Source organism: Xyrauchen texanus, chromosome 40 (assembly GCF_025860055.1).
Source record: "Xyrauchen texanus isolate HMW12.3.18 chromosome 40, RBS_HiC_50CHRs, whole genome shotgun sequence".
Lineage (NCBI taxonomy): Eukaryota > Metazoa > Chordata > Actinopteri > Cypriniformes > Catostomidae > Xyrauchen > Xyrauchen texanus.
In genome coordinates, this window is record NC_068315.1 from 28,831,606 (window position 1) to 28,843,808 (window position 12,203).

Genomic DNA, 12,203 nt, shown 5'->3' on the forward strand with positions numbered 1-12,203 from the left:
ACAGCTAGAGTTGTTCCCCGTAGCGCTTAGCAGTGCAGCATCAAAGTGAAGCTTTTTGTAAAGGAACTGAATGGTTTCAAGCAGATTTTCAATCTGACAAGATTAATAGCTTTTTTTCTGTGTTGACAGAGTGTTTTGCATATCACACATGTACTGTTATAAACACAGTAGCCATTTAGACTTTCTGGTGTTACTTGCTACTTATACCTACTTAAACAAGGGTTATTATCGAAAAAAAACTTTCCTATACAATTTTCGGTGAGTAATTTCACATGCTGTGGTGTTGAGTGGAGGTGTCTGGAGATCAACAAAAAGAGTGATTTGTGTCTTGGGTGACTCAGTGCTGTGAAATTTAAGTTTTGTTAGAGGAACCCCGTGGTTTAGTTAGTTTTTGATAAAGCATTCTCAGAAAAAAATCTTTTTTTGATTTTATCAATGAATAAAGTCAGCAGGTCTTTCATTTAGTATGTGTTATCCGCAGGTCTAAAGAACTCATCAAGGAAGCTATTCTTGACAATGACTTCATGAAAAACCTGGAGCTGTCTCAGATTCAGGAGATTGTGGACTGCATGTACCCTGTGGAGTATGATAAAGAAAGCTGTATCATCAAAGAAGGCGATGTGGGCTCTCTGGTCTATGTCATGGAAGGTATGTCAAATCTTTGTGTTTGGTATTTTTGAAAAGAGGATGATTGGGTGCATTTTGTTTTATAGTTATTGCAATATGGTTATATGATTTACTGCATTTTACTACGAGTTCATTTACAGGCAGTGTCCAACTTTTTACCACATCTGCCAATGGTGAGCTAACTGACAAATGTTGGGACAATTAGCCATGTGCTCAAACAAAAGACATGACGAGACACGAGCTTATGGCAAGAGAACCGAAACCGAACATGTAGCCATGCGCTCACAAAGACAAGACATAGAGCATGAGTTTCTGTATCCCGAGACCGAAGAGTCAGTATTCCGACACCATGCTCTAAACATGGAACACAGACTAGACAGAAGAGCAAACGGCAAGGAAAACAACCAAAGCTGTGTGCTCACACAGAGACACAGAATGTAAGTGTCAGGATCCTGTCACCACTAGAAACATGTCTGACAAAGGTGACAGTATCCTGACACACAGGGTTCGTCTGAATGTGAGACCCCCTTCTGTGCTGATGTGTATTCTGGAAGCATTTAAAAAATCTCTTATGGCCAGTCTGACATATAGTCTCATGTTGATTGTGAAGTGCATCTTGTAAAAAATACATTTTTGGTATTGCTCTCCTTGAATTGGTCTCTCTTTGAAAATGTAAACCCTTTTTATGAGCTTTAATGAAGACACTTGAGATGATTTCAGAGTGTCTGTTTGGTTGTTATCCACAGATTTTTGCTTTGCTACTGATTGCAGGCAATAAGACAAATCTATATTAATTATAGGAAATTATGCACACCATGGGCGCCTGCAGGACTTTATCTAAGGGTACACTAAATTCTTTGAGAGAAGCCTTTTTTTTTTCCTTTTCTCTCGAGTGTGAGTAGCATTCATGTAACTATTGGCCAAGACATTTCTTCCAGTAACATTTACTGTTAAGTTGCTGTACAGGAAAAAAGCAAAACGCTCCACAACGAATAGAGTAGAATCCATTTATCATTTGTAGTTCTTTTTAACTTGACACGGCGTCTAAAAATGCTGCGCTCCCATGAGAGATGCTAAAACCTCAGTGAAACGTGGCGCAGTTGTCAACGGCTCAAAACGCCTATACTAAAGCGCCTCAAAACACATCCATCTAGCGAACGTTTGTATGGAAAACTATTGAAAAACAGTGCGAGTTGACGTAAAAACACTTTAGGTTTGAACAGCCCCTTGTTCAAATGACAGCAAGTTTCTCAAAGTTACCTCTCAAAAAACGCCTCATGAATCGATTCAGAACGTTTTGAAAGCCTGTTTGGCCAATGCACTGAAAAGAACCGACTCAAAAGATGTATTCATTCGCCAACAGAAATACTGGATACACTTCATGATTGATGACGTATTCTGAGTGTAAATGTTTCTCAGGTCATTCAGAGCGCTCATGTTACGCACAGTGCGTACGCTGGTGGTACTGGTGCCAATTAGGTGAGAACAAGGAGTTTCTTTTCATATTATTCTAGGGTCATTGGACATGGATAAAAAGATTGCTTCTAAATGCAGTGTTCCAATTGCATTTCAAATTCACCATTAAAGTTATAGTTCACCCATAAATGTTCCAAATCTGAACAATTTTTGTTATTCAGTAAAACACAAAAGAAGATCTTAGGCACTGCGTTCTATACAAGGGAAGTGGATTGTGATTTATTCTGTCAAGTTCCAAAAAGAATAAAAAAGCCCCATAGAAGTAGTCCATACAACTTGTTCAGTATTTTCACAATCTTCTGTAGCCATAATATAGATTTGTGCAAGGAACAAACTGGAATATTAATAAATAAACACCTTGTTGTTCATTGAGTGTCTTCCCAATTTGTGCTCATGCTTTTTTTGTGATTAATAGCTTCAATTTCAGTTTAATGACTACCTATGTTGTATGGACCACAAAAATTTAGCCTGATCTCATGACAATTATGTGACTGTGGGAATATTTTTGCAAAATTACATTATGTGGTTCAGTTCCAAGGTGAAATGTCCACTTTATGCCACTAAAAGCATTTCAAATTTTGTCCCAAAATGATTTTAAGGTTAATGCCCTACTGAGTTTTAAATCAACAAAACCGACCTCCCTAACCTAAAACTTAATATTAAACCTAACCAATAATGTCATAAAAAGATGCAAACACGTCATTCTGTGCTGCTCCTATGACATTTTTGCTCACGTGTCAACTCGCATGCTCTTCAGGACTCGTACCACAGTCTTTTGCATCATAAAATGACTTGAGCTTCTGTGCAATTTGAATGCACAAGAACAAGCTTGTAATTGAAGTTGGTTATGCAATGCAAATATTGTACTTATATTGTATAATATTGACATGTACTGCCTTACAAGTCATGCACTAAAAGTGTTTTTTTATATCCCCTTTTCTCCCAATTTGGAATGCCCTATTCCCACTACTTAGTAGGTCCTTGTGGTGGTGTGTTTACTCACTTCAATCCGGGTGGTGGTAGACAAGTCTCAGTTGCCTCTGCTTCTGAGACCATCAATCCACACATATTATCATGTGGCTTGTTGTGCATGGGACCGCGGAGACTCTACATGTGGAGGCTCATGCTACTCTCCGCGATCCATGCACAACTTACCACGCACCCCATTGAGAGCGAGAACCACTAATCATGACCACGAGGAGGTTACCCCATGTGATTCTACTATCCCTAGCAACTGGGCCAATTTGGTTGCTTAGGAGACCTGGCTGGAGTCACTCAGCACACCCTGGATTCAAACTCGTGACTCCATGGGTGGTAGTCAGCAGCAATATGTGCTGAGCTACCCAGGCCCCCTCACTATATGTGTTTTGATGTCAACAGATAGCTTTGTGTAAGGAGCTGGGCGGATAGTAAAGGCCCCTGCTGTGATGATGTGATGGGTTGCCTTTGAGTTATAAGTTGTATTATATGCACTTATTTGTCTTTTTGTTGTCTAAGGGTGCACATTAGGCAAGAAAGAAATAGGCAAGGCAAGGCAAGTTTATTTATATAGCACATTTCATACACAATGGTAATTGAAAGTGCTTTACATAGAAGAGATTAAAATAAGAATGAAAAAATAAAAAATAAGAATAATTGAAACAGTTTAGAATATAAAATAAAATAAAATAAAATACAGTACAAACAGTCGGACACACAGTGGCACAGTGCTCATTCAGTAAATGCACAGCTAAACGTCTAGGTTACGTATGTAACCTCCGTTCCCCGATGGAGGGAACAAGACGTTGTGTCAGAGAAGCGACACTAGGGGTCTCTCTTGAGCGCCGATATTCACCTCTGAACTATGAAAAAAGGCCAATGAGAGTTGGCAACCAGTATTTGCATGTCCCGCCCCCGGACATACGGGTATTTAAGCGGCGCAAATACGGGAGTTCATTCAGGATTTTTCTGAGGAGCCGGAAATGGTCCGGCCACAACAGGGGCTCGGCTCAGTGACGTGTCAGGGGAGACACAACGTCTCGTTCCCTCCATCGGGGAACGGAGGTTACATACGTAACCTAGACGTTCCCCTTCTGTCGCTCTCTCCACGTTGTGTCAGAGAAGCGACACTAGGGGTCCACTTAAAAAGAGCCATGCGCTGAGCCGTGTACGTGATCCGCTGATACAGGAGCGAGCAGGTATTCCTACGTGCAGAACGACCAACTGTATCAGACTGCACGTACCCTTCCCCAATGCCCCATTTAAGCCATCAGGATTCCTTATCGTTACCCTGGAGGGGGGAACAAGGTGACGGCCGCCAACATGGGAATGGGCCAGCCTGGCTGGGCCTCTTTTCTCTCTATGTTTCTCGCATAGAGCAACTACGGCCGGGGCCCTTACACGCATTGAGGGAAGGGGGTCTTAGCCCTTATTAGGGTGGAGAAGACCCTGTGGAGGCCACACCTACCCGGGAGGGGTGGCAAATTTTGAGTGGCAAATACATCGCATGGCCTATACTTAGGTCTTATGCGGAAAAGTAGTGCGGTGGTAGATCCAGCCTCGCAGAGGGGGGAAGCATACAGCACGGCAACCGAGGCAGCTGTAACTGCCTAAGGGAAACACGGAGTCAACAGGCTTGGCCCCGCGGGCCAGCTGTGCACCAGAGCATCTGTCCCAAGGGGAGCCTCTGTGAGGGCATACCAGAGCGGACAGTGGGAGGTTTCCTGGGAGGCAAACAGGTCTACCTGGGCCTTGCCGAACCTGTCCCAAATCAGCTGGACCGATTGGGGGTGGAGCCTCCACTCTCCGCCGGGCAAGTTTTGCCTTGACAGCGCGTCCGCTATCACATTGAGGTTGCCGGGGATGTGAGTGGCGCGCAGTGACTCCAGTCGCTGCTGACTCCAAAGGAGGAGACGATGGGCGAGCTGTGACATGTGGAGGGAGCGTACTCCGCCTTGGCGGTTTATGTAGGCCACCACCGTGGTGCTGTCTGTCCTGACTAGGACATGCTTGCCACGAATCAACGGAAGAAATTTCTTCAGGGCAAGAAAAACGGCCAGCAGCTCTAGGCAGTTGATGTGCCAGCGCAGCGGGCCTCGGTTCCACTGGCCTGCGGCTGCGCGCCCGTTGCACACGGCGCCCCAACCCAATTTGGAGGCGTCGTTTGTAACCAGAACGGGATGGGACACCTGCTGCAAGGGTACTTCTGCCCGTAGAAAGCAGAGGTCTGTCCAGGGCCTCCGGCGCGTCCGGTAGCGCTGTAGGACTTCGCGGTGAGCAAGGATGTTGCGCTACAGGACCGGGAAGGGAGTACAGGGCGGCCCCGCCAGGTGGTAGTGCTTTCGGGACATAAGTGGAATCGCCTCCATCGCCAGCCGCATCGTCCTCAATCCCGTGGGAAGAAGGAGCGACGCGGGGGGCGGCTGTAGTGGCTTGCTTACGGTTGTAAGCAGTCAGTACTCTCTGCTTCCGGTTCCGCTTCCGGTTGTAAGCAAGCCGCGACCGCAATGTTGTCATGGTCATGTTCTCGCAATGAGAACATGAACCATCCACAAACGCAGCCTCAGTGTGATCACTGCCCAGACACACGAGACAACGCCTGTGGCCGTCAGAAGCGGAGAGTACTCTACCGCATCCAGGAACAACACAGGGGCGGAAAGGCATCTTTATAAAGACGCGTCCTTAAAAGGACGTTCAACGCCGCTGTGTTTTTTGCTCTTTTAGAGGAAATTACTCTTTTAAATAAAATCGCTCTTTTTTGAATGAAAGAACTCGTGAGAGATCTTTCTTATCTGCAACTGTCGATGCGCTCAGGGGCAGGAAGTGCACAGCCGTGCAAACAGGAGAAAGCCGCTGTTGTGCACTGTAGAATCCAACAGCATGCAGCAGAGGATAGCAGGAACTCGGTGTGTAAAATGCAGCAGTCTGCAAACACGACCATAGGCTCCGAAGAAATTTTCTGAATGAACTCCCGTATTTGCGCCGCTTAAATACCCGTATGTCCGGGGGCGGGACATGCAAATACTGGTTGCCAACTCTCATTGGCCTTTTTTCATAGTTCAGAGGTGAATATCGGCGCTCAAGAGAGACCCCTAGTGTCGCTTCTCTGACACAACGTGGAGAGAGCGACAGAAGGGGAACAGATGTGTTTTGAGTCTGGATTTGAATGTGACTACTGTAGGAGCACATCTGATCTCTTCTGGAAGCTGGTTCCAGCTGCGGCTGGCATAATAGCTAAAAGCAGACTCTCCTTGCTTAGAGTGAACCCTTGGTATTTCTAGCTGATGTGATCCTAATGATCTGATTGATCTGTTGGGTTTATATTCAGTGAGCATATCTGCAATATATTGAGGTCCTAGCCCATTGAGTGATTTATATACCAGTAATAATGCTTTAAAATCAATCCTAAATGTAACTGGGAGCCAGTGTAAAGACCTGAGGACTGGTGTGATATGTTCATATTTTCTGGTTCTGCTCAGAATCCTGGCAGCAGCGTTCTGTATGAGCTGCAACTGTCTTATGGTCTTTTGGGGAAGGCCAGTGAGGAGTCCATTACAATAATCCACCCTGCTGGTGATGAAAGCATGCACAAGTTTCTCTAGGTCTTGACTGGAAACAAAGCATCTAATTCTTACAATATTTTTCAGATGATAGTATGCTGATTTAGTTATTGCTTTGACATGACTACTGAAACTGAGGTCTGACTCTAGAGACACACCAAGATTCTTGACTTGATTTTTAGTTGTTTGACACCTAGCGTCAAGGTATGCATTCACCTTGAGGACTTCATCTTTGTTTCCAAACGCAATGACTTCAGTTTTGTCTTTGTTTAACTGAAGAAAGTTTTGGCACATCCAACTGTTAACTTCATCAATGCATTGGCACAGGGAGTCAATGGGACTGTAATCATTAGGTGATAGGGCTAAGTAGACCTGTGTATCCTCTGCATAGCTGTGGTAAGCAATTTGGTTCTTTTTCATTATTTGGCTCATTAGGAGCATATACAGGTTGAACAAATACAACAAGAGTTTTTTTTTTGCTTCATTAATTTCCTTCTTACATGTCTCTGGGTTAATTACTGCAGCATGGTTCCATGGGTGGGTTTTAAGATAATGTGCAGCCTTTCTGTTTCCTGTTTTATACAGTAATCATGGAATTATGGGAGGACTAGGTCAACTAGGTTTTAGCAACTCTATTGAAGTTTGTTTTTTCTCCATGTGTATGTACGTTTGCCCAATATACTGTACATATATATGCAAAGAGGGAAAATAAATTGTTTATGGCATTGTCTCCTGATGCCTTTCTGGTCAACACCCCACACCTGCACACTTCTTATGAACTCAAAGAACAAACGGGTGTGACGTAATTTCGTAAAAACTTTGTACCAACTACTAAACACCTTACTGCCATTGGTCCACCTCATCGATAGGCATGGCCTAGAGCTCCACATACCTTGAGGCAAACAACTAATTCCCATTCAGTCAGTTAAGATCATTCAACATGAACACTGGCGTGCAGAGGTAGCAAACTGGTGCAAATGTACCTACATCTGTACGATCGTTCGCATAGACACTTCTCATGCAACTTTTTTTGTTTAATTAGTTTACAAAAGGAAACAAGTCTTCTTGAATACTCTAAAGTGCCCATTCACTCTGTTGTTTAATATGCTGATTCAGTCATGTGTGTTCTGCATTGAAAACTATTCACACATTTGCCCAAAATAAGGTGTGATTATCATATTTCTTTTGTCTGTATTCTACCCATTAACACTGTTTTATGCACCCATCTTTCAAGAAGTATCAGTGCCATCATAAAGTACAAGAACAGAGTTTAATCGGCGCATATAGCGTGCCTTAGCGTGTTAGCACATTTGCGTCATGAATGCAAAAGGTAAACATGACAAATTACACATTATCTACTGCATATGTTTATATTACTTTAAATCATCATAAAGTTGTTAAAACAGCTACTTTTACTGATCTTGTGTGAATTCTACTCATACAGTGAGGCAGGAAGTCTTTGATTACACATTTTAATGCCATATTAGTTGATGTTTTACATGTAGTCTTGAGCGTTCTCATATTTAAATGTACCACTAAACACCTCCCACAGCAGCATGGCCGGTGTCTGAATGTTTGTCAACAGAATGTTGTTGCTCATCTGTTTCAAACTTCTTTTTGGCTCTTAGCGAAGAACAAAGGTGCACTTTGCCGTGAGTGTGCCAGGGCCTTAAGTGTTTATGAACGGACTATCTGCCATTTACTTGTGATTTGTGTGGGAGTGAATGTATTTGGTTTTGCTATTTACACTAACACCAGTGCGGAGGACAAATAGTTTGGGACCCAAACAGTTTTAAATAGAATTGCTATTCTGCTATGTAGCGCTGCTCACTGTGGTGTTTTTCCCCCCAACTATGTGCCGTAAACTGCCACGCTTGCCTTTCTATAATAACCCCTGCCAGTCACCACATGAGGCTTGCTATTTTTCTCCAAACATTTTCAATCTGCTCTTAGTAAAGTACAATGGACAGGCCACTCTCCCCATCCTGGTGTATTGTTGTCCCTGTAGAATACATCTCAGTAGTCGCCACTAGCGTCAGAGATGCTAATTTCATCTAATTCATTTACTTGCCCTTGTGTCTGCCCTCTCATTTAATTGCACACTCTCATAAGACTGGCTGTGGCCCACCTCAAAAACATGTTACCAAGCTTTATTAACATTAAAGTGCGGGTAAAGTAAATATGCTACCCTGCTGTTTGTCCTATTGCTGAGCGTTGGCTTTGTCGCAGACAAGCTGAAAGGTACGTGCTGTTAAAGCAATAGTTCACCCAAAAATGAAAATACTGTCATTATTTACTTACCCTGAAGTTAAGTCATTATTCAGTAATAATCTTCCCCTCCAGTGAGTTCTCAACTCAAGAACTGCAGCGACTGGATCAAGAAATCAGTGAGTTTACCAGTGAGTTTATTAGTCTGATTCATGAACAAATCACTCAGACTTCCTTTGTGGACTGGATCATTGGATTTATTGAAAAACGAATGTGTTGTTTATGAATTTGACGTTACTATTTCTCTCATGGGGCGGCACGGTGGTGCAGCGGTTAGCGCTGTCGCCTCACAGCAAGAAGGTCGTGGGTTCAAACCCTGGTTGCCCCTGCCTTTCTGTGTGGAGTTTGCATGTTCTCCCCGTGTCTGTGTGGGTTCTCTCCGGGTACTCCGGCTTCCTCCCACCATCCAAAAGACATGCAGGCTAGGTTAATTGGTGTCTCCAAAAAATTGCCGTGGAGGTGGAGGTGGAGGTGGATGTGGATGTGGATGTGGAGGTGAGTGTGAGTGTATGTCTGTCTATGTGTGGCCCTGCGATGGACTGGCGACCTGTCCAGGGTGTCCCCCGCCTTTCGCCCAATGTTAGCTGGGATAGGGTATCCTGTACACAGGATAAGCGGTTGACGATGGATGGATGGATGGATGGATGGATGGATTTCTCTCATGAACTTGATGAATGCACAAAAGAGAGTGGTTTCCTGTGTTAGCACACTGAAACAGCAATGTGATAGATTGTGAGCAGACTTATCAAGCAATGGCTTACATGCGATTGGCTAGGAATTACCCAGCTAATGATGTGATGATATACAGCTGCTAGTCTTCCCGCTAGAACTAAGATGCGCTTCCATTTACGTAATGCAAATTACGCATTTTCAGACTAGCGTGTCGCTTCACTGTGCGGATGTAAGTTGTCCCATGAATGTTGTGGATACATTGATGAATCTCATTGTGACGAGGAGGAGGGCGGGGCCGGGCCGTGACTATGCACGCCCGTGACTAATCAGCCGAGGAGACGGTATGCCAAGATGCGGCAGTTCGAGAGAGAGAGCCATACCTAGCTGCCGTATGTGTTTATGTTTGTGTCTTGATTAATGTGTCCTTCACAAAGACGAATCTGCCCAATTCCAGTCTTGCTGAAGCACTCCCAGATCATCACCAATCCTCCACCAAATTTAACACTAGGTGTGAGACACTGTGGCTTGAACTCCTCTCCAGGTTTCCGTCTAACCATTAGATGACCAGGTAGAGGATCTGGGGGCACTAAGTACATTAAATTTGGACCCTGCACCCAAACCAAGACTTTTATACCTAAAACAATTAGCCAACTATCGCTGTCATGTTACAGTGCACATTGAGTAAGTTGCTTTTCATTTATGTGTTGTTAAAGCAACCCGTTTGCAGTGGAACATGCATTGTTTATAGAATTCCAAACAGATTATCTAAACACGTCATTTTTTTAAATTGTTTTAGAAACTAAATTTTTTAGAATTAATCGATGTTCTACCAAGTTGAGCCATTGATAAGTAGTGCTGGCATGAGGTGTTGGCAAGAAACCCACTATATTTCCATAGTGCAGTCCAAACAGGAAAAGCACCCCCTCTCCCCCCATTCCCTCCCAAGATGCCAGAAGTGATGATGAAACAGCGCTATACTTAGCCATGTGAGATTTGTACACTGAGAAGAGCATGAGATGTCACATTTACTTTCGTAAATATGTGGCAGATCTCTGCTCTAGAAAGAAGCAAGAATCAGTTTCACCAGTCATGCACCAAACTGCCACAAACTGTCCCCGCATGCTAATGGTTGCATAACAACCCCATAAATGCTCACCCGGAGTGGTTTATTTACATCTGCATTAATATACAGTGCCCCACAAACACAGCATGGTATTTTGAGTTCAATTTTGTAAAGATTGAATGATGTGGAGCACAATACGGGTGAACTAGGGCAAGAAAACAGGTTAGTTGTCACTTAATTTCACAGTTTAAGTGACTGCTGGTAATGAGTTTTGACTGTGAAAACAGACACAAAGGGTGTCATTCATAAAACACAAGCAGAACATATTTTGTAGAATGCTTTTACAAAAAAAAATATACACAAAATTTGTTTCTGCTTGAGTTTCATTAATAAGCCCCAGCAATTGCACATGCATTAATGAATGTGTAAACTAGTTTGATTCTAATAAATAATGTAATGACTCAGTTTGATTAAATGCGTCAAATTACTTAAACATTTTACTAACTATTTATACAGAAATTCAAGTTTCAGGGTTAGGCCCAACTATTAGAAATGTGTTAAATACTTGTGTATACTGCTTTGATACTTTGACAATTTGATAGGCTTTGAAATCTTATATAAATTATATGAATAGTTTTATATACAGTATATAGTAATGTACAGTACTATATATATATATATATATATATATATAATATATATATATATTGAGTTGATTTTTAGTTAACACATCTTCCTTAGTAGTTAATATTAGTGACTTAATTGTTAATGAAGAATTACTTATTAGTTCTACAGTAATTCCTTATTAGTTATGCATTAAGTAAGATACAGTATTCTTAAGTGTTACCATAGATTTTGTCCTGCTCCATTCATGCTATCTTTAAAAGAGAAGTGTCTCATTTCTGCTCCACATTCATAACAGTGCAACAGTAGTGTTCGGAAAGTAAAAATCCCATACATTATCTCCATAGAGAAATGGATTTCTACTGATGCCGTAGAAAACTTTCAAGACAGACATACTGAGAGCTATGAGGTTGTTAATCAATGGCATATGCTTCTGTAGAAGCTATATTTCAACTTCACTTTTAAGTGTAGTTTAAATTCCTGGTGAAGAACTACACTACCAATAGTCCTAAAGAGAGCTCCACCAATCAGAGAATCGCAACAAACAAATCATGTGAAAAGAGCTTAGCAGTGACTAAGCAGTTGCTTTCCCTTAATTTTCAAAATTCGTAAAAAATATTTGTTAACAGAATATCTGAAGATTTTGCAATAAAATTGAAATATTGTTATTATACATATAAAAAAATTAGACATTTTAAAAAAGTGTGCGGTCACTGTTGATGACTGTTTTCATTCAGGTGTTCCAAAAACTCTTTAATTGGTCAGCAAACAGATAGACCCACCCCAAATTCATGCTATTTGTTGAGCCAATATTGCTGTGTCAGGCTGGTTGGGATGCTTGTACAAACAGAGCAATGTTTTGCAAGCGCCGTAGAGCTGCAATGTTTTCAGTTTTCAGTGGAGTCAATCTGCAAATGGCTTGTACAATAGTCGAA

The 12,203-nt window shown here is 42.4% G+C and overlaps 1 protein-coding gene across 3 annotated transcripts in view; it reads left to right on the forward strand.

Annotated features, from left to right (window-relative positions):
* LOC127633378 (cGMP-dependent protein kinase 1) overlaps window positions 1-12,203 on the forward strand; it is a 280,392-nt gene that overhangs the window by 33,337 nt on the left and 234,852 nt on the right. For all 3 annotated transcript variants that reach the window (XM_052112424.1, XM_052112425.1, XM_052112423.1), the window contains one exon: window positions 482-648. In XM_052112424.1, coding sequence (XP_051968384.1) covers window positions 482-648 — 167 coding nt within the window. The remainder of the gene's footprint in view (window positions 1-481; window positions 649-12,203) is intronic.